This window comes from Phytophthora ramorum (genome assembly GCF_020800215.1).
Source record: "Phytophthora ramorum isolate Pr-102 chromosome Unknown Phyram_PR-102_s0024, whole genome shotgun sequence".
Lineage (NCBI taxonomy): Eukaryota > Oomycota > Peronosporomycetes > Peronosporales > Peronosporaceae > Phytophthora > Phytophthora ramorum.
In genome coordinates this window covers 41,922-67,846 of record NW_027150670.1, presented here as the reverse complement: position 1 = coordinate 67,846, position 25,925 = coordinate 41,922, and the positions used below count along the sequence as shown (strand labels likewise).

Below are 25,925 nucleotides of genomic sequence, written 5' to 3'. Positions count from 1 at the left end.
CTGGGATGGCTGGACATCGATGCGTAACAACACGACTTGTTCCTATCCATATTGTCAGGAAGACTCCATTTTCCCTGTTTGTTCGTAGAATACGATGCAAAAGGGTTAGGACACTTGAGTGCAGACGTGAAATGCGATTGCGCTGGCGCCGATTGTGAACCAAAGGATGTTACGCTGGCATCTGTGTCCAACGTCGCTCTACAGCTGCAACTAGAAAAAAAATACCCAGAAGTAAACACCTTACTGCACTGTAACTTCAACTTGTACGACCTTCACTCTGCTACACAAGCGGAGCGTCCAATAATTATATTATATATTATATTGTTGTAGCTTAAATAGCTCCCTTGTCACCCAGCACTTCAGATCCAGCTAGAGGTTTGTCTGTTGTTGACGATTGTCCAGGCTTCGCAAGCGGCAGTTTGAAATTGATCACGAATTTGGTCAAGGGTTTTAACTCCTTTTATTACAAACATGACCATGTTACGCTGCTGTAGTACTTCAAACTACTACTTAACACGACCTCAAAACCTTCTTCCTGCGCAAGCGCAAGCGCTCGAGGAAGAGCGAGCTCCCGTCGGCACCGATCACTCGTGTGGAGTAGGCGGGGACATGTATGCCAAACGTATTCATAGCAAAACAATCCTCAACGCAGTATGCGTATAAACGAAGTATACACTTCGTTTGCTTTCTTTTCGACGTATTGATATTGTGTATAACGAAGCAAGTTTCAAATGCACAGGGTGGTGTTGTAGGTTTTGAGATTCGACGCATTGGCTTAGTGGGAAAGTACCATCAACAGTTTGAAAGACAGTCTACCGCGCTGCATTGTCGGGTAGCGTCGTCCACTCGTGTTGAACTGAAGTGGTCGAGGTAGCCCCTGGCTCCTCCCCTTTCTCGAGATCAGGGTGAATAGACTCGACCTTCAGCTCGTCCTTCTTCGTGATGGTTAAGAAAGCCACCAACACTGCGATGAGAGCCAAGAAGATCATACTCGTGACCGTCGTGCCGAGGTTGAGGCCGGTCTTCCAACCGGAAGGGAGCTCCTCCGTCTCGCCAGACCCAGACATCGACTCGGAGGCTGAAGCTGAAGCCGAAGCCGATGATGAGCCCGACCCGGAGCTCGAAGCCGAGGCCACCGAGTCCGCCGGGTTCTGTGACATCAAGTCTCCCAGCGAGGCTCCGAGCGGCCGAGTCAGCACGTACACCACCCAGAAGCCGAGCACCCCGTTGATCACCTTGAACCGCCATAGTAACCCCACGAACAGGATGCAACCTGCAAAGAGGACCAACGAGTTTCCGTAGCCAACGTCGAGCTTCTCTGCGATGAGATCTCCCGCCGACGTCCCCAACGCAAAGGTGACGAGCACGGTCAGCCAGTACCACGCCTCCCGACGCCGCGTGAAGATACTGTGGATGGACAAGTTCTTCTCGGAATGGTACCATGCCAGGAACACAACCCCCAGCAGACTGAGGAAGATGGGGGTGGTCACCGACAGCGAAACGCCGAGGTTGTCCGTGAGGTTGTCGCTTAGCAGAGTGCCCACAGTGCTGATGGCGACGATGACGAACCAGTAGAGCGGCGGGAAGTAGAAGTCGAGCTTCAGTTGGGCCGCGAGTGCCACCAAGAGGATGGCGAGCATGGTGCCGGAGGTGCCGCCCAGACCGAGACCAACATTTCCGTTGAGAAAGTCGGCGAACGTCTCGCCGACCGTCGTGGCCAGGACCTTGATGATCCAGAAGTAGACGGTGACCTGGGGCACCTTGACGCCCACTTGTTCGTCGAAGAAGCCCATAGCGGTTGGCGAAGGTGTGAGTCGGAAGAGGCTTTTGCTGCTCGAACAGCAAATTTAGAAGTGCTATCTATTGGTGCTATTGTGGAGGGCGGGCGAGTCGAGTCGGTCGGTGTGGGTATCACGGGCCGTTGATGATAACTCGAAGCGCTGGTGGAAGGCTTCGCAATCGCATGTTTTGAGCCGGGGGACTGGAAACCCAGTGGTTTTGCAGCTGTAATATGTGGTAAGTTCTGAACCAAGCGATCTCACATTGAACCCATCTTGCTTGTGAGCTTACCGCATCGCTTGGAACGACGGTCAAAACTGACAAAGAGAACCATGCCGAGATTTTTTAGCGCCCAGATTTTACCACACCCTGAACACCAAATCTGTCCGCTGAGGTTTGAAATCTGACCTCGAATCGAGTATATTTCGTTCACAATCCTACGTAATTTACAATTTCTTGAACGTTTCGCGTTTTGGTTTGTTCAGCGTGTGCATTTACCTCCGCTGAAGCATCAGACTCCGAAGACGGTCCGATGAAACAAACAGCTTACATGTTGTGGATTCTGGAGTGGGAGGTAATCCTGGCGCACTTTTTCCTGGGGCTCTTGAGCTGGGATGGCTGGACATCGATGCGTAACAACACGACTTGTTCCTATCCATATTGTCAGGAAGACTCCATTTTCCCTGTTTGTTCGTAGAATACGATGCAAAAGGGTTAGGACACTTGAGTGCAGACGTGAAATGCGATTGCGCTGGCGCCGATTGTGAACCAAAGGATGTTACGCTGGCATCTGTGTCCAACGTCGCTCTACAGCTGCAACTAGAAAAAAATACCCAGAAGTAAACACCTTACTGCACTGTAACTTCAACTTGTACGACCTTCACTCTGCTACACAAGCGGAGCGTCCAATAATTATATTATATATTATATTGTTGTAGCTTAAATAGCTCCCTTGTCACCCAGCACTTCAGATCCAGCTAGAGGTTTGTCTGTTGTTGACGATTGTCCAGGCTTCGCAAGCGGCAGTTTGAAATTGATCACGAATTTGGTCAAGGGTTTTAACTCCTTTTATTACAAACATGACCATGCTACGCTGCTGTAGTACTTCAAACTACTACTTAACACGACCTCAAAACCTTCTTCCTGCGCAAGCGCAAGCGCTCGAGGAAGAGCGAGCTCCCGTCGGCACCGATCACTCGTGTGGAGTAGGCGGGGACATGTATGCCAAACGTATTCATAGCAAAACAATCCTCAACGCAGTATGCGTATAAACGAAGTATACACTTCGTTTGCTTTCTTTTCGACGTATTGATATTGTGTATAACGAAGCAAGTTTCAAATGCACAGGGTGGTGTTGTAGGTTTTGAGATTCGACGCATTGGCTTAGTGGGAAAGTACCATCAACAGTTTGAAAGACAGTCTACCGCGCTGCATTGTCGGGTAGCGTCGTCCACTCGTGTTGAACTGAAGTGGTCGAGGTAGCCCCTGGCTCCTCCCCTTTCTCGAGATCAGGGTGAATAGACTCGACCTTCAGCTCGTCCTTCTTCGTGATGGTTAAGAAAGCCACCAACACTGCGATGAGAGCCAAGAAGATCATACTCGTGACCGTCGTGCCGAGGTTGAGGCCGGTCTTCCAACCGGAAGGGAGCTCCTCCGTCTCGCCAGACCCAGACATCGACTCGGAGGCTGAAGCTGAAGCCGAAGCCGATGATGAGCCCGACCCGGAGCTCGAAGCCGAGGCCACCGAGTCCGCCGGGTTCTGTGACATCAAGTCTCCCAGCGAGGCTCCGAGCGGCCGAGTCAGCACGTACACCACCCAGAAGCCGAGCACCCCGTTGATCACCTTGAACCGCCATAGTAACCCCACGAACAGGATGCAACCTGCAAAGAGGACCAACGAGTTTCCGTAGCCAACGTCGAGCTTCTCTGCGATGAGATCTCCCGCCGACGTCCCCAACGCAAAGGTGACGAGCACGGTCAGCCAGTACCACGCCTCCCGACGCCGCGTGAAGATACTGTGGATGGACAAGTTCTTCTCGGAATGGTACCATGCCAGGAACACAACCCCCAGCAGACTGAGGAAGATGGGGGTGGTCACCGACAGCGAAACGCCGAGGTTGTCCGTGAGGTTGTCGCTTAGCAGAGTGCCCACAGTGCTGATGGCGACGATGACGAACCAGTAGAGCGGCGGGAAGTAGAAGTCGAGCTTCAGTTGGGCCGCGAGTGCCACCAAGAGGATGGCGAGCATGGTGCCGGAGGTGCCGCCCAGACCGAGACCAACATTTCCGTTGAGAAAGTCGGCGAACGTCTCACCGACCGTCGTGGCCAGGACCTTGATGACCCAGAAGTAGACGGTGACCTGGGGCACCTTGACGCCCACTTGTTCGTCGAAGAAGCCCATAGCGGTTGGCGAAGGTGTGAGTCGGAAGAGGCTTTTGCTGCTCGAACAGCAAATTTAGAAGTGCTATCTATTGGTGCTATTGTGGAGGGCGGGCGAGTCGAGTCGGTCGGTGTGGGTATCACGGGCCGTTGATGATAACTCGAAGCGCTGGTGGAAGGCTTCGCAATCGCATGTTTTGAGCCGGGGAACGGCAGAAACATCAGCTTAATTAAGTGCAGCGGTTTGGCAGTTGCAATGTGTGTGGTAAGGTCTGGTGGTGTGGCGGTAAGGGTTTTGTTAGTACAGTGTGCAGACAAGAGTTGAGCTTTACCGCGTGGATCGGTGCGATGGTCAGACTCTGAGTAAGAGAGCCACGCCACGCCACGATTTTTGAGACGGGCTGTCGACACCTACAACATTCATATACCTATAATCCAGAGCTGTCCAGAAACGGCGTTTCTTTTCCAGCAGCAACACGCACGCACGCAAAACGCCTTGGTGCGATGTGGTGGGTATCAATTGACAGCACCAGCGAGCGCCAACGTGTAGGCCACCACAAACCACCAAGTGACGGAGCAACCACCCCACTGGATCATCAGAACCATGAGGTTCCAAACTTTAAGATGAACCAAGATTAACCGCTGGCTGGACAGCCTATCTTAATCTTCTTGCGTCGATTGTGAGTCTGTACGCTGCCACTGGCACCAGTGTCCAACGCCGACCCTGTGTCCAACATCCACCGTCACCAGCTGCAGCTTGAAAACAAACTCAGTCCGGTCCGGTTCTTAAGTAAACACGCTACGTCGTTGCGATTTCAACTTCAAGTAGTACGACTTGTAGTACGACCTTCACTCTGCTGGGCCCACGCAGTGCCACGAGTCAGCTCGCCTCTCCTTTCTAGGATCACGTAGCAGCTACTGGTTTCTCTTCCTCCTTCGATCCGTTGGCCGTCTCCTCCACGGGTCCACGCCCAACCGGTTCTGGGGCGATATCCGTCGCCTCGGCTTGCTGCAGCACCACTAGAGTGAAGCGCAGGTGCTGGGCGATGATCATCTCGTGCATCTTGGTGCGCAGTCGCAGCCACTCGATCTCGCTGTCGCTCGGGTCGGGGAAGAGCTTCTGCAGGTGCTTCTTGGTGCGGCCGTAGAGACTCAGCACGTGGTACGCGTGCATGATGGCCTCCTTGTACTCGACGTTCTCGTACTTGACCACGATGCCGTCGTTGTTCATGAGGATGTAGGACGAGAAGCCAGGCTTGCTCTTGAGCTGCTTGATCACCTCCTCTATCTCGTTCGGAGCCGCCGCCGCCATATCTTCCACTCTTCACGAATGGCAAATGACGAGACGCCTCGAACCGCCGCAAGAATGCCCAGCTCGTCGGTCGTTATTCTGCTTCAAACTGCCATTGCTTGGGCGATAGCTACAAGATGGCACAAGGCTCTTCTGGGTCCTACTACGATGACTACATGCGCAGCAACGCGATGCTCAAGCATTGCGGCGAGAAGAACACGAAGAAGCTGCTGACGGATCGAAACGCCTACATCTCGTTCCTCGAGGTGCAGCTGGAGCGAGTCTCGGCTGCGTGCTTGACGACGCAGACGTTCGAGAGACGTCTATCTGAGCTGGAGAGCACGCAGCTAGCCAACGACCAGAAGGTGGGGTCTCTCTCCAAGGTCTTCCGACTCAACCAGGAGTACGTGGAGCAGACGACGCAGCAGACGCAGAACGAACTCGCAGGACACACTGCCAAAGTGGACGCCTGGATGGACAAGTTTTCAGCCGAGCTGGAGCGCCAGCAGCCCCGCATGACCACGTTGGAGGATCAATTTCGACAGTGCCAGGAGTATTTGCCACGCCTCGCAGAGACGAACGATGCCGCACTCCACGACGTCAAACATCAAGCAGAGCACGAGATCGAGGAGCTTAAGGCGCAAGTGTTCGCTCTTGAGACCCGAATTGAGGAGATTCAGTCGTGTCAGTCCGCGACGGACTGTAAGGTGGCAAACCTGGCCGACACAGCAACGCACAAGCTGAACAAGGTGGGTGAATATCGGCATATTTGATGGTGGAGTGGATAGCTAACGATGTTGGGCTCCTGACGATGCAGGAATTGGCACTCGTACGCTCGTCTGTTTCGGAGAAGAGCTTCCAGCTAGAAAGAACGGTGGCGCAACTTGTAAGACTCGCTAATACTTGGCTTGTAGTGATTCACGAAGAACTCTTTGACGGTTTATGCGTGTGCTACCTCAGGGCAACGATTTGGAGCAGTTAGTGCACCAGGTTGACGCTTCCTGGCGAGCAGAGACGTCGGAGAGAACAGGTCGATACGAGGCGCATGTTGGTGAGATGCAACAACGTCTCAACCAGATGCAGCAGGGCCTTGAGCACGGGAATACAGAAGTGAAGGGGGTGCTGAAGAAGTGTCTGGACACCCAGCATCTTCTCAGTGGAACTGTGGTGGCGCTCCAATCCGAGGTTGATGATGTCAAGAGGGGACGAACTGCTATAGCTGAAGAGGACAGTGAGACGTTGGCGACTGTAGTCGAGGACCTACGAGAGAGACAAGATGCACTGAAAAATGCACTGCAACTCCTCCAAGCGTGTGCTCTGGAATCCCAGCAAGCGAGTGAAGACCGCTGCACCAAGCTAGATGACAGAATGGCTGCTGCCGAAGACTCGTTCGAAGCTCGCACAGATGATTTGGTTTGTTGTGTATAAGCTGGAGCTGTTCCATGGCGGCTAACTGGTTGCTGCTCGGCTAATTGTCAGAGGAGGCGAATGCTTGCCGCTCTGGAAGACGTCGGAGAAAATATCCAGCAAGGTGCAGGCATGACAACAGAACGCACGGTAGGAAGTAAAGCGGGTCGTACGTTTTAGATGAAGTGGACTGATTTCCTTCTCCGTCGTCGCTTGCAGCTCCAGGCAGCAAGGAAAGAGTCCGAATCTCATTTTGCCCGTGCAATGGCGTTTTCCGCCACTCTAGAGAATCGGCTACGGATATTGGAGCACACCGTCTTATCCCTGGAGGTGCGTGCGTAAGTGCTGCGGACTGGTCACCGCGTTCTCTCCTAACCTTTGCGATCTTCTTGAACTAAATAGACAAAGGTGCAACGAAGCCGAGCCATCTCGGGGGTATTGGGCCAAGTGGTTTCACAGCAAACTTCGGAAATACGGCAACCAGAGTTGCTTGAGAGACTGACGAGTCCTTTTGATGAACGAACTCTCGACAAAGATCCCCACAGTAGCTTTGGTTCAAATCCACGAAGGCAGGAAGAGGTACTGTGACCTTCGATACATTCTGCGAAAGCGAGCACTGACTTGGTGATTGCCCTGTTACCCAGAGAGCAGCAGGATGGAATAACGAGCTGTTCTACCAAGATAGGATTCGAGAGCTTGAAGAGCGACTGCACCGGAAGGCACAAATTGAAGAGGAACAGCGAGCTCTGTTCCCAGGCAGTTCTAAGGCATCGTCGAAATCATCCGTCGCATCTTCCTGCTACGTTTCTAGCTTCGCAACCGAAGAGGAGTTTAAACACGACGACGCTCACGTACCGCGCCGACCTCGCACTACCTTAAAGAAGGTAGGAAGCGCTATTGTATTGGTTTGCCGGTGGGTTAGAAGCTCAAACGACGTGTGCTGCTGAACTACAGAAGGTCATCAAGCGGAGTTCGAAGACTGCTCAGTCGACCGGGACGTCCAAAACACTCAAGCCTAAGAGCAGGCTGCAGACGGTTCGTGCCCAGCCAGCTTGCACTAATTGAGCACATGTTGCTGTTGTAACAGCTCACTTCTTTTTGCTTCATCAGGATCGGGGAGTACGCGACCGCCTTGATGGCCGAGGAAGAATGAAATAGCAGCATCAGCGCTCAGCAAGACACAGCGTTGCTAGTTAGGAGAGCTTTCCCCTCGGCAATGGTTTTTAGCAAGTAGTTAGCGGCTGGCACGCCAACTACAATGCGATATTCCTGCAGCAAACAACTAGAATTAGCTAGATTGCGAGAGTATGTGCAGTGGATGAAGATACCTCTAAGATGCGCATGATCCGGTCGGCCGCCTCATATCGAGCTTTGGTGATCAGCGCCATGTGTCTTCGAGACTGCCGTGAGCGAGGTCCGTTCGGGCCGCTATACTCCAGGAACTCTGCAGTACCACGGGTTTGTCAGATACACTTCCAGACAGCAAAACCGAAGCAGAGACTCCTTACCAATTTCCCTCCGTGTCTCATTTGCGATCTCGTCCTGCAACACGTGCAACAGGTGCTCGATCTTCCTGCGGTGCCGGTCGATGCGGCTCGTTTCCGCTGTAGCTGCAGGTTCTTCAACGTTTGGACGCCTGGAAGCACTTTTGCTGACCCTGCTAAGCGATGCGCCACAATACATGGAGTTGTTACTAGTATCGATGGGCTGTACACGCATCCAAACGCTGCCAGTACTTGCTGCTGTGGGGTTGCTTCCGCCTATCAAAGGCGTAGAACTGCTTGTCGAGCACTGCGCAGTGGCGCTCTCGAGCTAGCGCCGACTGAGAGCACAAGTCAAGGAAAGCGTAAGATGCCTCGATACCAACTCTAGTATTTGCAATCGAGCAGCGAACGAACCGCAGCTAGTGCTGTCTCCCTGTCTGCATCCGTCTCGCACTCCCGCACGAAAAACTCGCGGTCTTCCGCTGCAACCCCCGGCGAGTAGTAGCGCGGTCCGTGCTGACCCACGGAGTGAACCGTGTTGTCCGCTGGGGAGTCTAGGGCCCGCATGCTTTTCATGAAAGTGCTCGTGTCGCTTTTGATACTGCGTAACAAGGTGTCCAGCACCCCCAACAACGAGGTCGCAGCGCCGTCTCGTCGTATTTGAGGAGCGAGCGCTGGAGAACTCGTGCCGGAAGGAGGTTGCGACAACTGTGGTAACAGCAACTGCAATGAGGACCGAGTCGTACCAGGGGGCTGTCGACTGGGGCGAGCGCTGGTGGCCGACGGGAGACGCCCTGCTGGACCCCAGAAGATGCCGACGGAGCTCTCGGAAGTAGCTACCATGCTTCTGCAGTCGATACCAGCTTCTATTTATACAGCTCCTTCGTAAAGCAACCTGGCCGACGCGATTTCACCTTCCTCAATCGTACTATGGTACAGGATTTCTCCGAATTGATCGGATCCAGCAGTAGCTGTTTGAGTCTGACATACTATCATACCGACTAGCTGGGCGGTTCGAGGCGTCCTACATCCTCATGAACAACGACGGCATCTATGAGTTAGTCTATGTCTCCTAGCGACTCACGCTCTGGTCAGGTCCCAGTACGGCTGGGAATCCACTTGCCAACCTTGATTGATTGGAGTTCGCCATCCTTCATGGATGGCAACCAAGTATCTTGGGTTGCGAGTGAAAGGGGGTTTTGGGCTTGATGCTTTCCTCCTCGTGCATGGCACGTGGCTAAACTAATATCACTTTGAGTTTTACTCGCAACTGCACAAGCGTTCGTCCTCTCCTTCTCTTCGTTCAAGTACTCACTCAACGCGCTAAAGCTGCTAGGTTATGAGCCCAACCTAACGCAATTGTACTGAGTCGACATGAGTAACAATGATGGAAATGCCGGTGGTAATACTGGAAGTAATACCGGAGGTGGAAACGCGAATGCAGGCGGTCAAGCTGCGGACAACGGAGCTGCGCAGCACCAGACTGTGATTCGAGGCAGCAGCAAGGCACCGTTCTTCGAGGGAGCGTTCGAGCTGTACAGGGCAGAGCTGGAGCTCTTTCTGGACGAGCGTGACGCGTGGAACATCGTGACTGGCGACGAGCAGCGACCGACTACGGGAGAAGTGGAGCAAGCGGGGTTCGACAAGCGTGACCGTCTAGCGCGGGCTACAATATTGCGAGGACTGCGCGGTGGGCGGAAGACTGAGGATGCTGCAAAAGTGTGTGGTTTGTCAACGGCGCACGGGATGTGGGAGACGTTGGTGTCCGACTACACGCAAAGGGACTTCTCGTATGCAGTGCTGTTGAGGCGTCAGCTTTACCAGTGCTCTCACCAACAGGACCAGTTGATGGCGGACTACTTGCGCACGATGACGCATTTGAGGCAGCAGTTGAGGAATGTCGGGAGTGAACATGAGATTAGCGACGATGAGATGGCTCGCCTGCTGTTGATGGGTGTGGCTATGACTCACCGCGAACTTATGGAACAATTCGACTTGCCGACACGACAGGGCAATCCACCCACGCTGCAGCAAGTGACAAATGCGCTACGTTCGCGTGACGAACGTGACCGAATGGCCAACAGAAGTCAAGCTGGTCAAGATGGTGGTATAGTGATGAACATGAATGGTGGTGGGGGTAGTGGCAGTCAAGGTGGTAGAAGCGGACGAAAGTCGCTACCAAAGTGCTATCACTGCAAGAAACCAGGGCACCTGAAGAGGGATTGCTACCAGTACAAGAACAAGCACGCTAAAGTGAAGGCAAACCAGTCTAAAGAAGTGAAGAAGAAGGCGTGGTCCAAGGATAAGACGAAGCAGGAGCCCGGTATCATCGAGCATATGGAGTTCCTGAACGACGGCGACGAGGACAGCAGCAGCAGTGAGGATGACGTCATGGTCGGCATGGTTCAGCCGGCAACAGTGAGCAAAAACGCTAGTGAGTGGATGCTTGATACTGGCACCTCAACGCATGTCTGCATCAATCGGGACAGCTTCGTTACACAGAAGCAATCGAAGACGATGTTCAAGGTTTGGGATGGACAGGTAACGCGTGGTGTTATGAGTGGTCAAGTGGTGATCTACACGAAGAACCAGAACATTGCTGGGTTGGTGAAGTTGGAGCTCTCGAACGTGGAGTACTCGCCGCACGGTTCGGTGAATTTGATCAGCTTGGGTGTCATGGAGGACAATGGTTGGGAGATGTCGAGTAGCCCCAATGGGGAGTCGCCGCGGAAAATCTTCCTGGAACAACCAAAAGCGCATAAGCGTCTGGTGTTTGTCAAGCGAGGCAAACACTATTGGCTGAAGACTGTGGAGTTTGACGTCTTGGATACGGGGATGGCGATGATGCTTTCCTCCTCGTGCATGGCACGTGGCTAAACTAATATCACTTTGAGTTTTACTCGCAACTGCACAAGCGTTCGTCCTCTCCTTCTCTTCGTTCAAGTACTCACTCAACGCGCTAAAGCTGCTAGCATCGTGGTCAAGTACGAGAACGTCGAGTACAAGGAGGCCATCATGCACGCGTACCACGTGCTGAGTCTCTACGGCCGCACCAAGAAGCACCTGCAGAAGCTCTTCCCCGACCCGAGCGACAGCGAGATCGAGTGGCTGCGACTGCGCACCAAGATGCACGAGATGATCATCGCCCAGCACCTGCGCTTCACTCTAGTGGTGCTGCAGCAAGCCGAGGCGACGGATATCGCCCCAGAACCGGTTGGGCGTGGACCCGTGGAGGAGACGGCCAACGGAGCGAAGGAGGAAGAGAAACCAGTAGCTGCTACGTGATCCTAGAAAGGAGAGGCGAGCTGACTCGTGGCACTGCGTGGGCCCAGCAGAGTGAAGGTCGTACTACAAGTCGTACTACTTGAAGTTGAAATCGCAACGACGTAGCGTGTTTACTTAAGAACCGGACCGGACTGAGTTTGTTTTCAAGCTGCAGCTGGTGACGGTGGATGTTGGACACAGGGTCGGCGTTGGACACTGGTGCCAGTGGCAGCGTACAGACTCACAATCGACGCAAGAAGATTAAGATAGGCTGTCCAGCCAGCGGTTAATCTTGGTTCATCTTAAAGTTTGGAACCTCATGGTTCTGATGATCCAGTGGGGTGGTTGCTCCGTCACTTGGTGGTTTGTGGTGGCCTACACGTTGGCGCTCGCTGGTGCTGTCAATTGATACCCACCACATCGCACCAAGGCGTTTTGCGTGCGTGCGTGTTGCTGCTGGAAAAGAAACGCCGTTTCTGGACAGCTCTGGATTATAGGTATATGAATGTTGTAGGTGTCGACAGCCCGTCTCAAAAATCGTGGCGTGGCGTGGCTCTCTTACTCAGAGTCTGACCATCGCACCGATCCACGCGGTAAAGCTCAACTCTTGTCTGCACACTGTACTAACAAAACCCTTACCGCCACACCACCAGACCTTACCACACACATTGCAACTGCCAAACCGCTGCACTTAATTAAGCTGATGTTTCTGCCGTTCCCCGGCTCAAAACATGCGATTGCGAAGCCTTCCACCAGCGCTTCGAGTTATCATCAACGGCCCGTGATACCCACACCGACCGACTCGACTCGCCCGCCCTCCACAATAGCACCAATAGATAGCACTTCTAAATTTGCTGTTCGAGCAGCAAAAGCCTCTTCCGACTCACACCTTCGCCAACCGCTATGGGCTTCTTCGACGAACAAGTGGGCGTCAAGGTGCCCCAGGTCACCGTCTACTTCTGGATCATCAAGGTCCTGGCCACGACGGTCGGCGAGACGTTCGCCGACTTTCTCAACGGAAATGTTGGTCTCGGTCTGGGCGGCACCTCCGGCACCATGCTCGCCATCCTCTTGGTGGCACTCGCGGCCCAACTGAAGCTCGACTTCTACTTCCCGCCGCTCTACTGGTTCGTCATCGTCGCCATCAGCACTGTGGGCACTCTGCTAAGCGACAACCTCACGGACAACCTCGGCGTTTCGCTGTCGGTGACCACCCCCATCTTCCTCAGTCTGCTGGGGGTTGTGTTCCTGGCATGGTACCATTCCGAGAAGAACTTGTCCATCCACAGTATCTTCACGCGGCGTCGGGAGGCGTGGTACTGGCTGACCGTGCTCGTCACCTTTGCGTTGGGGACGTCGGCGGGAGATCTCATCGCAGAGAAGCTCGACGTTGGCTACGGAAACTCGTTGGTCCTCTTTGCAGGTTGCATCCTGTTCGTGGGGTTACTATGGCGGTTCAAGGTGATCAACGGGGTGCTCGGCTTCTGGGTGGTGTACGTGCTGACTCGGCCGCTCGGAGCCTCGCTGGGAGACTTGATGTCACAGAACCCGGCGGACTCGGTGGCCTCGGCTTCGAGCTCCGGGTCGGGCTCATCATCGGCTTCGGCTTCAGCTTCAGCCTCCGAGTCGATGTCTGGGTCTGGCGAGACGGAGGAGCTCCCTTCCGGTTGGAAGACCGGCCTCAACCTCGGCACGACGGTCACGAGTATGATCTTCTTGGCTCTCATCGCAGTGTTGGTGGCTTTCTTAACCATCACGAAGAAGGACGAGCTGAAGGTCGAGTCTATTCACCCTGATCTCGAGAAAGGGGAGGAGCCAGGGGCTACCTCGACCACTTCAGTTCAACACGAGTGGACGACGCTACCCGACAATGCAGCGCGGTAGACTGTCTTTCAAACTGTTGATGGTACTTTCCCACTAAGCCAATGCGTCGAATCTCAAAACCTACAACACCACCCTGTGCATTTGAAACTTGCTTCGTTATACACAATATCAATACGTCGAAAAGAAAGCAAACGAAGTGTATACTTCGTTTATACGCATACTGCGTTGAGGATTGTTTTGCTATGAATACGTTGGCATACATGTCCCCGCCTACTCCACACGAGTGATCGGTGCCGACGGGAGCTCGCTCTTCCTCGAGCGCTTGCGCTTGCGCAGGAAGAAGGTTTTGAGGTCGTGTTAAGTAGTAGTTTGAAGTACTACAGCAGCGTAACATGGTCATGTTTGTAATAAAAGGAGTTAAAACCCTTGACCAAATTCGTGATCAATTTCAAACTGCCGCTTGCGAAGCCTGGACAATCGTCAACAACAGACAAACCTCTAGCTGGATCTGAAGTGCTGGGTGACAAGGGAGCTATTTAAGCTACAACAATATAATATATAATATAATTATTGGACGCTCCGCTTGTGTAGCAGAGTGAAGGTCGTACAAGTTGAAGTTACAGTGCAGTAAGGTGTTTACTTCTGGGTATTTTTTTTCTAGTTGCAGCTGTAGAGCGACGTTGGACACAGATGCCAGCGTAACATCCTTTGGTTCACAATCGGCGCCAGCGCAATCGCATTTCACGTCTGCACTCAAGTGTCCTAACCCTTTTGCATCGTATTCTACGAACAAACAGGGAAAATGGAGTCTTCCTGACAATATGGATAGGAACAAGTCGTGTTGTTACGCATCGATGTCCAGCCATCCCAGCTCAAGAGCCCCAGGAAAAAGTGCGCCAGGATTACCTCCCACTCCAGAATCCACAACATGTAAGCTGTTTGTTTCATCGGACCGTCTTCGGAGTCTGATGCTTCAGCGGAGGTAAATGCACACGCTGAACAAACCAAAACGCGAAACGTTCAAGAAATTGTAAATTACGTAGGATTGTGAACGAAATATACTCGATTCGAGGTCAGATTTCAAACCTCAGCGGACAGATTTGGTGTTCAGGGTGTGGTAAAATCTGGGCGCTAAAAAATCTCGGCATGGTTCTCTTTGTCAGTTTTGACCGTCGTTCCAAGCGATGCGGTAAGCTCACAAGCAAGATGGGTTCAATGTGAGATCGCTTGGTTCAGAACTTACCACATATTACAGCTGCAAAACCACTGGGTTTCCAGTCCCCCGGCTCAAAACATGCGATTGCGAAGCCTTCCACCAGCGCTTCGAGTTATCATCAACGGCCCGTGATACCCACACCGACCGACTGTGGGGATTTGCCAGGACTCCGCTGCATTGACGACTCCAGCATCAAGGTTTGCGTGCACGAGTGCTATGGACGACCCAGCTACCAAGTGCGCGTGGATGAAGCACTGCAAGCTACAACGCGTGCTGCTGCAGCATTGAGTGCAAGGGTGTAGTTGCTCTGCAACCACTTCACTTGCTGCAATGCAGGCAGCGTAGACAAGCAAGCTCCCAAGAGCGATGGGAGGCTTTGCAGGTAAGCCGCCTTGGCGGCGTAGGAAGCAGTCGAGTTCAGTTTAGCCTAACGAGTCAATCTCACTTTTGTATTTGCCTTTAAGCAAGCAGTTCAAGCGCAACACATCACAAAGTTAACTTTAGTCCTTGTGGACCGCTCAAGCATGCCGAACTCGACCCAGTACGAGAACGACGGCGACGTCATTATGACGCCGGCCCATCAACCTGTCTTCGAGTTCCTCCACGCTCCAAAGTTGGAGGGGTGGGGCCAAGATGCACTAGTCACGTGGAAGAAGCAACGGGAGCAGTACGAAGAATGCATCCGTCAACGCTGCGTCGAAAGCGGCGAGCGCCCTGAAGTGGCGATGCGGCCGATCAAGTTGGCCTTCGAACCGAAGCTTCTCGAAGCATTGTGCCTGTACGAGCTGCAGAAGCCTGTCGATGACGTTATGGACAGCGAGTTGAGGGCTCTGATCAATCAACGCGTACAGAGCGTGAAGAACGCCCAGGTCCCGGACTTGGACGCGCTCTTCAAGAAGCATTTGAACGTCGATATGCACGAAGATGATATCGACGCGCGGGTACTGAAGTACTTCCGCGATTTCTCCGATTTGGTCGAGAAGAATGGCCTTGGCGACATCCTTGGTGTGGGTGACCCGTTAAAGCCCGCGTACAACGAGCGAATGAAACTGCGTTGTAACTTCCTCGTCGACAACTTGGAGCCTGCAATCCTTCGGGATGAAGTGCGACGCCACACGAAGTTCGTGGACCAAGAGGCAAAGCGCAATGATTTTGTGCTGTTCAGGGTGATTAAGGAAAAGGCCTTGGCTCAGCACAAGTACCACGTTTTGACGAGAGATCAAAAAGGCAAGTTGAACTCTGACAAACGGGACAAGGCGACTACCAGTAGTGACAAGTCGCAAAGCAACGGCGGTAAGAAGTGGCCGCGCCCAACTGGAACTGGCGGTGCTCATAGCAGTGGACCTTCAAAGACTACTGAGACGAAGATCAAGCCTCCGAGGACCGGTTGCTGGCACTGCAAGGGTGATCATTGGCTGCGTGACTGTCCGACGGCTACGGAAGCCGACAAGGCTGTCGCCGTCGAACGGATGAAGGCCCTGCGCAATGGCTCGAAGGCCAAGAAGGTTACACCGTCTCTAGCAGTCGGTGAGGTGATCGTGAATGGCCTGATTTCGCTGCCATACTGCGCCGACTCTGGGGCCACCTCATCCTACATTGCGAGGCAGTCCGTGGAAGAGCTGATTGATCTCGGTGCTGAAGTCACCGTGAAGCCTCTGCCAGAGCCAATGGAGGTTACGGTAGCGGGTGGAGCTGTGATTGTGTGCCATGACTCAGTCAAGTTGGATTTGAGGCTGCAGACAGTAGCTGGCCCAGTCCATCTCACCGAGGTGACTTGCACGGTGTTCGAAGGACAAGAGGAGGAGTTCATTTTGGGAAATGATATGCTTGTTTCTCTTGGAATTGACGTGAACGCTCAGCTTTCCCAGCTGGCAGGAGGACATGTCATGCAAGATAATGACCCCTTTGAACCCGAGGAACCTCAAGGGGTGGATCCGTCTGATGTACGCCATTTGCTTGAGGCAATGGTTACTGCAGCTGGTGAAAACGGATTCCCACTCGAGTATCTGCCGCCACTGCTGGATTTGGTGATGGAGTTTGAGGACGTGTTTCGGATTGAGCTTGGCAATGACCCGCCAGCCGATGTGGAGCCTCTACGGATTACGATTCGAGCTGGATCCCAGCCATATCGCACGCGCCCTCGTCGTTACGCACCAGCCCAGAGTGATTTTCTCCGAGCGCATACGCAGCAGCTACTTGACATGGGATTCATACGACGCAACCAGCAAAGTCATTGGGCTTGTGCTGCCGTACCCGTGCCGAAGGCGAATCGTCCATCGACATTTCGGCTCACGATCGACTACAGACCGGTCAATGCAGTCACCGTACCAATAGCTGGAACGGCGCCCGATCTTGCTGCTGCTGCCCGTAATGTGCGAGGCGTGTGCGGGTTTGCCAATTTTGACATGACGAATGGATTCACGCAGCTTCCACTGCACCCGGACAGTCAAGAGGTGATGAGCTTCGTCACAGATGATGCAGTCTTCACGCCTACACGGGTGCCTCAAGGCGCAACCGACTCGGCCCTTCATTTCCAAAACCAGATGCAAGTGGTGTTTAGGAAGATGCTGTACAAGAATCTACTTGTATGGATCGACGACTTGTTGGTGTATGCCCGTTCACCCGTTGAGTTTATTGCTGCGCTCCGCCAGTTCTTCGAATGTGTGCAAGGTGCCCGCCTGAAGCTCAGCGTGTTGAAAAGCTGTTTGTTTCAAACAGCAACGAAATGGTGTGGTAAGATTTTCAGTGGCGAAGGTATCGCGCACGATCCAGCACGAGTGAGTGGATTGCAGTCCTTGCCGCTCCCGGTTACGGCAGCGGACTTGCAGCAGTTTCTTTGTGCAGCCGGTTGGCTGCGCGACTCCATCATGGACTACAGTCGAGTCATGCAGCCGCTCCATATTTTGCTGGAAGCTGCGCTGCAACAAGTTGGCCGCACCAAGCGGTTGGCCGCAGGTTTTACGCTTTCGTGGAATGATGGCGACAAAGCAGCCTTCACGACCGCGCGCAACCTGCTCGCGACTACGCAGATGTTACATTTCCCTGACGACTCTGCCAGCCTGTGTGTTTTCAGCGATGCGTCTGAACGTGGTTGGGGGCTACTGGTCTCACAGGTCCGCGAGTGGAATGATGCATTGCCTGTTGTGGAGCAGCAGCATGAGCTTCTGCTGTGTAAGAGCGGTGTCTTTAGCGACACAGAGCAGCGCTGGAGTATCATTGAGAAGGAGGCATTCCCGATCATTTTCGCTGCGCGTAACCTGGGATACCTGCTTGTTCGTCGAGGTGGATTCCGTCTCTATTGCGATCATAAGAACCTCGTGTTCGTTTTCGCTCCAGACAAGGAAGTGAAACGCCATGTTCGCGGCAAGCTACAGCGCTGGGCGCTTTCTCTCACTGGTCTTGCGTTTCAAGTTGAACACATTGACGGCACCGATAATCTGTGGGCAGATTTGCTTTCTCGGTGGGGGCTTCCGGTTGAGGAGGTGGGGGTCAGTATGCAATGCAAGTTTATAACACGAAGCCGCGCTCGCGAGCTCGCAGAAGCTGCTGACGCGGAGGAGTCTGAATCTGTAGTGGAGCCAGAGATGCGAGTGGACCAGGATCACACTCACCGTGTGGATCAAGTTCATCGTGGACATGAGCTCCCAGAGCACTCGGAGGTGCTAGTGGACCCGAACCACGCCGAACCTGTAGATCAAGTACAGCGGCTGCACATGATATCTGACGACTTCGAGTTTCCGTCGTTGGGGTCTATTCGTGCTGCACAAGAAGAACATGCAAGCAGCGCACCGTTGGAGGTGGGACGCGATGACAGTGGCCTCGTGCTGGTGAATGATCGCCTTTGGGTTCCCGCCGTAGCAACGGAATTACTGCAACGAATTTTCGTGATAAGCCATTGCGGCTTGCAAGGCCACCGTGGTTTGGAGCCCATGGTATCGACAATTGAGTCGGTATTTTCTATCAGTGGGCTGTCCGCACTGTGTCGTCGTTTCCTCAGCCGTTGCTTGCTTTGCAAACATGTGAAAGGCGGCAACATCATCACTCGGCCGTGGGGCCCAACTTACGACGCTACGGAGCCGAACGAACTATTGCACTGGGATTTCCTGTTCATGGGTGAAAGCGCAGGTGCTAGCAAGTACGTCCTGGTGTTGAAGGATGGACTCTCGCACTACTGCGAGTTGATAGCGTGTGATACTGCCTCGAGCATCGTGGCAGCAACAGCTCTAATGGACTGGTGGAAGAGATTCGGAGCTCCTTCGGTCCTGATCTCGGACCAAGGAAGCCACTTTAAAAACGCTGTAGTACAGCAAGTGTGCAAGAAGCTGCAACTACGACAAGAGCTTGTGGTGGCCTACTCGCCCTGGATTAATGGCACGGTTGAACGGGTCAACCGTGACATTCTACAGGTGATGAGGGTTCTCTTGATGGAGCTCAAGCTGGACACCCATGAGTGGGTGTACCTGCTCCCGTTGGTGCAAGGTAATCTGAACCACACACCAGTGGCTTCACTGGGCAATCGGTCGCCTGTGGAGACGTTTACTGGTCTACGACGACCATCTCCTTTCGAGCCTGTCATCATTGAGATGAATGGCAAACCGGTGGTGCTTACGGAGGACATCGCGCTACCTAGTGTTCGTATGGAACGTCTTCGTTCCGATCTCGCGGCAATGCACCGGGAGGTTGTTGACCTCCGTGAAAAACGCCGACTTCAGAACATGCAACAATCGAAGGGATCGCCGTGCAACTTCGCAGTTGGTGATTTCGTGCTCTGGTCGAGGATCGACCAGAGGCTAACAGTGGACAAGCTGCTCGCCAGATGGGTCGGACCCTTTGAGGTAGTGGAAACCCGCCCGCACTCGTTTGTCATCCGACACTTGGTGACAGACCAGACATTCGATGTCCATGGCTCGCGTTTGAAGTTTTACAGCGACAGCATGCTCAACGTGAACGAGGAGATGCTCGCTCACATCGGCAATCAGGGTATGCTTCTTGGAGTGGAAGCTATCAAACAGCATCGCAACGAACATGGTGATTGGCAGCTGTTTGTATCTTGGGTCGGCCTTCAAGACGAAGAGGATTCCTGGGAGTCACTGCGATCCATGAACGCCCAAGTACCGGCAACGGTGGCGCAGTACATACTTGCTGCTGAGGATCCCGCTCTGTCGGCTGCCTACAAGGCGATCGCTCAGCATTAGCTATCGTGCTCATGGTAGCCGATTTGGTACTGCGACAATGGCTACAACAAGGAGCAGCGCCACTTGTATATCTGCATATGAGACCCGTAGGCGACGGAGTCCTTGGGGGGCTGTGTGGGGATTTGCCAGGACTCCGCTGCATTGACGACTCCAGCATCAAGGTTTGCGTGCACGAGTGCTATGGACGACCCAGCTACCAAGTGCGCGTGGATGAAGCACTGCAAGCTACAACGCGTGCTGCTGCAGCATTGAGTGCAAGGGTGTAGTTGCTCTGCAACCACTTCACTTGCTGCAATGCAGGCAGCGTAGACAAGCAAGCTCCCAAGAGCGATGGGAGGCTTTGCAGGTAAGCCGCCTTGGCGGCGTAGGAAGCAGTCGAGTTCAGTTTAGCCTAACGAGTCAATCTCACTTTTGTATTTGCCTTTAAGCAAGCAGTTCAAGCGCAACACATCACACCGACTCGACTCGCCCGCTCTCCACGATAGCACCGATAGCACTTCCAAAGTTGCTGTTCGAGCAGCAAAAGCCTCTTCCGACTCACACCTTCGCCAACCGCTATGGGCTTCTTCGACGAACAAGTGGGCGTCAAGGTGCCCCAGGTCACCGTCTACTTCTGGATCATCAAGGTCCTGGCCACGACGGTCGGCGAGACGTTCGCCGACTTTCTCAACGGAAATGTTGGTCTCGGTCTGGGTGGCACCTCCGGCACCATGCTCGCCATCCTCTTGGTGGCACTCGCGGCCCAACTGAAGCTCGACTTCTACTTCCCGCCGCTCTACTGGTTCGTCATCGTCGCCATCAGCACTGTGGGCACTCTGCTAAGCGACAACCTCACGGACAACCTCGGCGTTTCGCTGTCGGTGACCACCCCCATCTTCCTCAGTCTGCTGGGGGTTGTGTTCCTGGCATGGTACCATTCCGAGAAGAACTTGTCCATCCACAGTATCTTCACGCGGCGTCGGGAGGCGTGGTACTGGCTGACCGTGCTCGTCACCTTTGCGTTGGGGACGTCGGCGGGAGATCTCATCGCAGAGAAGCTCGACGTTGGCTACGGAAACTCGTTGGTCCTCTTTGCAGGTTGCATCCTGTTCGTGGGGTTACTATGGCGGTTCAAGGTGATCAACGGGGTGCTCGGCTTCTGGGTGGTGTACGTGCTGACTCGGCCGCTCGGAGCCTCGCTGGGAGACTTGATGTCACAGAACCCGGCGGACTCGGTGGCCTCGGCTTCGAGCTCCGGGTCGGGCTCATCATCGGCTTCTGCTTCAGCTTCAGCCTCCGAGTCGATGTCTGGGTCTGGCGAGACGGAGGAGCTCCCTTCCGGTTGGAAGACCGGCCTCAACCTCGGCACGACGGTCACGAGTATGATCTTCTTGGCTCTCATCGCAGTGTTGGTGGCTTTCTTAACCATCACGAAGAAGGACGAGCTGAAGGTCGAGTCTATTCACCCTGATCTCGAGAAAGGGGAGGAGCCAGGGGCTACCTCGACCACTTCAGTTCAACACGAGTGGACGACGCTACCCGACAATGCAGCGCGGTAGACTGTCTTTCAAACTGTTGATGGTACTTTCCCACTAAGCCAATGCGTCGAATCTCAAAACCTACAACACCACCCTGTGCATTTGAAACTTGCTTCGTTATACACAATATCAATACGTCGAAAAGAAAGCAAACGAAGTGTATACTTCGTTTATACGCATACTGCGTTGAGGATTGTTTTGCTATGAATACGTTTGGCATACATGTCCCCGCCTACTCCACACGAGTGATCGGTGCCGACGGGAGCTCGCTCTTCCTCGAGCGCTTGCGCTTGCGCAGGAAGAAGGTTTTGAGGTCGTGTTAAGTAGTAGTTTGAAGTACTACAGCAGCGTAGCATGGTCATGTTTGTAATAAAAGGAGTTAAAACCCTTGACCAAATTCGTGATCAATTTCAAACTGCCGCTTGCGAAGCCTGGACAATCGTCAACAACAGACAAACCTCTAGCTGGATCTGAAGTGCTGGGTGACAAGGGAGCTATTTAAGCTACAACAATATAATATATAATATAATTATTGGACGCTCCGCTTGTGTAGCAGAGTGAAGGTCGTACAAGTTGAAGTTACAGTGCAGTAAGGTGTTTACTTCTGGGTATTTTTTTTCTAGTTGCAGCTGTAGAGCGACGTTGGACACAGATGCCAGCGTAACATCCTTTGGTTCACAATCGGCGCCAGCGCAATCGCATTTCACGTCTGCACTCAAGTGTCCTAACCCTTTTGCATCGTATTCTACGAACAAACAGGGAAAATGGAGTCTTCCTGACAATATGGATAGGAACAAGTCGTGTTGTTACGCATCGATGTCCAGCCATCCCAGCTCAAGAGCCCCAGGAAAAAGTGCGCCAGGATTACCTCCCACTCCAGAATCCACAACATGTAAGCTGTTTGTTTCATCGGACCGTCTTCGGAGTCTGATGCTTCAGCGGAGGTAAATGCACACGCTGAACAAACCAAAACGCGAAACGTTCAAGAAATTGTAAATTACGTAGGATTGTGAACGAAATATACTCGATTCGAGGTCAGATTTCAAACCTCAGCTGTAACGGGCTAACAGAACCCGTTACCGACGTACACTGTAGTTGCGAGGAAGTAGGTAAAATGAACTCTGATTGATTGATGTGGACATGCAGTGTCGAGACTCGAGACCGTCCCAACCAACGGTTGTACGCTCGACTCTGATTGGCCACCGCGCACACGCGGTGGCACCCGTATGACAGAGGCCTGTCACACCATTCCCCATTCAGGCTAGGAAACACGCAGAGAAGGCGAAGCTTGGATCTTCGTCAGTCGAGAATTGGAGCTGCGATGGACACTGGAGACCTCACGTACGAAGAGACACTGGAGCGGTGGGCGCTGCACGATTGCAGCGCCGTGCAAGGTGATCGGAGTGCGGACGATATGATCGCGTTGTTCAACCGATGGAGATCGACTCGCAGTAAGCCCGTCGCGGCGAGAGGCACCGTGACCTATCGGTCCATGGACCGATCGTGGACGTCCTTCGTGGAGCGCTGGAACATTGAGGGTGAGGAGATCTTCACGCAGAGACTCGAGCAGCGCGAGGCCACGCACTCGCGCTTGTCCGTCAGTGCTCTGGCCCTCGAAATCTGTGAGACGTCGTACGACGCCGACCGCAAATCCTGCTTCGTGCACTTCAAGACAGGATGTCCACGATGTCGCGGGTTCGATCTCCCGCGACCGAGTGCAGAAGAGTGGCAGCGCCAGGTTGAGGAGTATCCGCTCACCGAGTCCGAGCGTCGACTGATAGGAAGATTCGAAGCTTCGCTTCATGCGTCTAGGCGCGGCGTGGCGCCGCGCCGTCCGGAGGACTTGCCCCCTCTCCAAGGCTTGCCTCGTACGCCGCCACGCAGTCCGGAATGTCGGCAAGAAGGATCGCACGGGGCTCCCAGCTATCCGGCATGGGGCCAAGCCAGCGAACAAGATACTGGCAGTGACTGGGGACGGGGTCGTCGCGGTGACGACCACCGCGACTCCGACGGCCGGAACGAGGGGCAGCACGGGCATCATCGTGCTGGAGAATGGCCTCGACCACGTGGCGAATATTACCAGCACCATCGACGAGAGGAGCGGGGCCGTCCCGCTCAAACGGAGAATCGCGGATAGGACGCTGCGATCGCGCAGCGTCTGGATCGGATGGCGCGTCGTCTGGACGTGCTGGAGAATGAGAACCAGGAGCTGCGTCGCCGAGTGCCGCGGCGCCAATCGCCGCAGCGGGGCCAAGACCGGAACGCTGGGGAGTGGCAGCGTCGTCGCTGGGGATAAGCGCGGGATGGTATCGCCGCAGCCGACCGACGTAGAAAGTAGGATGAAGCCGGAGCGCTGTAGGTAGCTGTAGCGTGTAGGCATCTCCTAACACTTTCAACACTTGAAATGGTCCAATATACCTTGGCGCGAGCTTGTTCGCGCCCAAATTGGTAACCAAAATGGGTTGAATGCCGGACGTCGATAGCAAGACGCGGTCGCCGACGGCGAACTTCTCCATGTTCTTGCGGCCGCGTCGATCAGCGTTTTCCTTCTGACGATCGACTGCCACTGCAATCGCGTCACGAACATAGCGCGCCACACTCTGGCGTCGCTGCAAGAACTTGCTGACAGCCGCTGTGTCGCGCGGTTGTGGGGACGGAATGGGGTCAAAGTTTGCTGGAGGCGGCGCGGGCGGGGTCGCCGCGCCGGACGTGTCTTCATATGCAATTGCACGAGGACGCTGACGTGGGTTGATCAGCGTCCGACGTGTCCAAGATGCGATGTCGGATGGTGCCGCCCTCGTGGCGGCACGCGTACGCATGCCTCGAGTTGAGGCTCGGGCACCGTGCCGAGTCGTGACACCGTTCATCAAGGCGGAGGTAGCGCCGTCAGCGGCCTCAGTGCCGCTGGGCACTTGGTCGGCATTGGAAAGGTGCGCCGAGTCGTTCTCGTCGTCAGCGCCGCCTTGGGGAATCGAGCGCTCCATGCCGAGGAGCGCTGGAACGCGGGGATGGCGACCGTAGTTGACGTAAAATGGCGTGAGACCGGTCGACGTGTGAACGGCGTTGTTGAGAGCGAACTCAACCATAGGCAGGAACGAGCTCCACGACTCGAACGACGTGGCGAAGCTTCTCAGCACGTCCTCGACGACCCTGTTTGCGCGTTCGGTCTGGCCGTCCGTCTCTGGGTGTGACGCGGTGGACATCTTCAACCGCGTCCCCACTAGCTTGAAGAGCTCGGTCCAGAATGCGGCGGTGAAGCGGGGATCGCGATCGGAGATGATCGAGGTCGGCAGTCCATGGTGCCTGTAGACGATGTCGAGAAAGATCGCCGCGGACTGCGCCGCGGTGATGGTGACAGCGACCGGAGCAAGATGAAGCATTTTGCTGAAACGATCTACGAAGACGAGAATCCCAGTGCGGCCTTGAGCATCTCGAGGCAGCCCGAAGACAAAGTCCATACTCACGGAAGACCACGGATCCGCCGCAACTGGGAGGGGTCGAAGCGGGGCCTGCTTCGACTGCGACGGCTTGACTCGTTGGCACGCTTCGCAGGAGCGTACCCACTTCCGCACCCACTTGTACATGTGCGGCCAATAGAAGTCTCGCGAGAGCGACGCGAAAGTCTTCTCGCGTCCGAGGTGGCCGCCGCTGGGAGCGTCATGGAACTCGTGAATCAGCCGAGCCCGAAGGTCATCGTCCAGCGGGACGACGATGCGCGGCGGATCGGCGCGATCGACGCTGTATGTCAGCAGGCCTCCTTCCAGTTGGTATCGATCAATGCGGGCACGGCTCCGTGCGGACAATCGGCGCCGCGCCGTGTCGGACGGGTCTCCCAAGTACTTGATCATCTCGGAGCACGCCGCGTCCGCCTCGTACGCGGCCGATATCAGGTCTCGGAGTGGAGTAGTCGCTGCGACTTCCACTGCAGCGACCTCTTCAGCAACACACACAGCGCACTCGTCGTCATCCTCGTCGCCAACTGCGTGTCGACCCGACTGCACGTAGTCTGGCCGACGCGAGAGCGCGTCGGCGAGGATGTTGGCCTTGCCCGGCTTGTAGTGGACGACGAAGTTGTACTCGGAGAATAGCGAGAGCCAGCGCGCCATGCGCTGGGACAAGTGAGGGCTCTTCGTCGCTGTTCTCAACGACGCGTGGTCGGTGTAGATCGCGAAGGTCTGCTCGCCGAGGAGATATACGCGGAACTTGATGAGGGCGTACCGCATGGCCAGCAGCTCCTTATCATGGACCGGATAATTCCGCTCTGCCGGCTTCAGCTGGCGCGACTGGTAACTGATGACCCGCTCGCGCCCTTCGTCATCGAACTGCATCAAGGCGCAGCCGATCGCGAAGTCGCTCGCGTCGCACACGACATGGAAGGGCTTCGAGTGGTCTGGAAGCATGAGTACGGGCGCGGTGGACAAGCTCGTCTTCACCGCGTCAAAAGCCGACTGGTGCTCAGGACGCCACGACCACGCGGCATCTGCCTTCAGAAGCTGCGACAACGGACGGATCATTGCCGCGAAGTTCTTCGAGTAGTGGTGGAGGTACGTCGCGAGACCAAGCCACTGC

The 25,925-nt window shown here is 54.5% G+C and overlaps 8 protein-coding genes across 8 annotated transcripts; 4 read left to right on the top strand and 4 right to left on the bottom strand.

Annotated features, from left to right (window-relative positions):
- Positions 1-812: 812 nt before the first annotated feature.
- KRP23_14959 (uncharacterized protein) lies at positions 813-1,793 on the bottom strand (the record flags this gene model as incomplete). Its single annotated transcript, XM_067885843.1, has 1 exon — positions 813-1,793. The coding sequence occupies one exon, from the start codon at positions 1,791-1,793 to the stop codon at positions 813-815; it is 981 nt and encodes a 326-aa protein (XP_067736853.1).
- A 1,406-nt stretch (positions 1,794-3,199) lies between these two features.
- Positions 3,200-4,180, bottom strand: KRP23_14958 (uncharacterized protein; the record flags this gene model as incomplete). Its single annotated transcript, XM_067885842.1, has 1 exon — positions 3,200-4,180. The coding sequence occupies one exon, from the start codon at positions 4,178-4,180 to the stop codon at positions 3,200-3,202; it is 981 nt and encodes a 326-aa protein (XP_067736852.1).
- An 882-nt stretch (positions 4,181-5,062) lies between these two features.
- KRP23_14957 (uncharacterized protein) lies at positions 5,063-5,470 on the bottom strand (the record flags this gene model as incomplete). Its single annotated transcript, XM_067885841.1, has 1 exon — positions 5,063-5,470. One exon carries the CDS (start codon positions 5,468-5,470, stop codon positions 5,063-5,065), a length of 408 nt encoding a protein of 135 aa, XP_067736851.1.
- A 116-nt stretch (positions 5,471-5,586) lies between these two features.
- Positions 5,587-6,877, top strand: KRP23_14956 (uncharacterized protein; the record flags this gene model as incomplete). The annotated part of the gene is made up of 3 exons (XM_067885840.1): positions 5,587-6,198; positions 6,267-6,335; positions 6,410-6,877. 3 exons carry the CDS (start codon positions 5,587-5,589, stop codon positions 6,875-6,877), a joined length of 1,149 nt encoding a protein of 382 aa, XP_067736850.1.
- A 1,271-nt stretch (positions 6,878-8,148) lies between these two features.
- KRP23_14955 (uncharacterized protein) lies at positions 8,149-9,183 on the bottom strand (the record flags this gene model as incomplete). The annotated part of the gene is made up of 4 exons (XM_067885839.1): positions 8,149-8,300; positions 8,365-8,513; positions 8,593-8,678; positions 8,755-9,183. 4 exons carry the CDS (start codon positions 9,181-9,183, stop codon positions 8,149-8,151), a joined length of 816 nt encoding a protein of 271 aa, XP_067736849.1.
- Positions 9,184-11,355: 2,172 nt separating this feature from the next.
- On the top strand, positions 11,356-11,625 carry KRP23_14954 (uncharacterized protein; the record flags this gene model as incomplete). The annotated part of the gene is made up of 1 exon (XM_067885838.1): positions 11,356-11,625. One exon carries the CDS (start codon positions 11,356-11,358, stop codon positions 11,623-11,625), a length of 270 nt encoding a protein of 89 aa, XP_067736848.1.
- Positions 11,626-12,507: 882 nt separating this feature from the next.
- On the top strand, positions 12,508-13,488 carry KRP23_14953 (uncharacterized protein; the record flags this gene model as incomplete). Its single annotated transcript, XM_067885837.1, has 1 exon — positions 12,508-13,488. One exon carries the CDS (start codon positions 12,508-12,510, stop codon positions 13,486-13,488), a length of 981 nt encoding a protein of 326 aa, XP_067736847.1.
- A 6,908-nt stretch (positions 13,489-20,396) lies between these two features.
- KRP23_14952 (uncharacterized protein) lies at positions 20,397-21,377 on the top strand (the record flags this gene model as incomplete). The annotated part of the gene is made up of 1 exon (XM_067885835.1): positions 20,397-21,377. The coding sequence occupies one exon, from the start codon at positions 20,397-20,399 to the stop codon at positions 21,375-21,377; it is 981 nt and encodes a 326-aa protein (XP_067736846.1).
- Between the last annotated feature and the right edge of the window lie 4,548 nt (positions 21,378-25,925).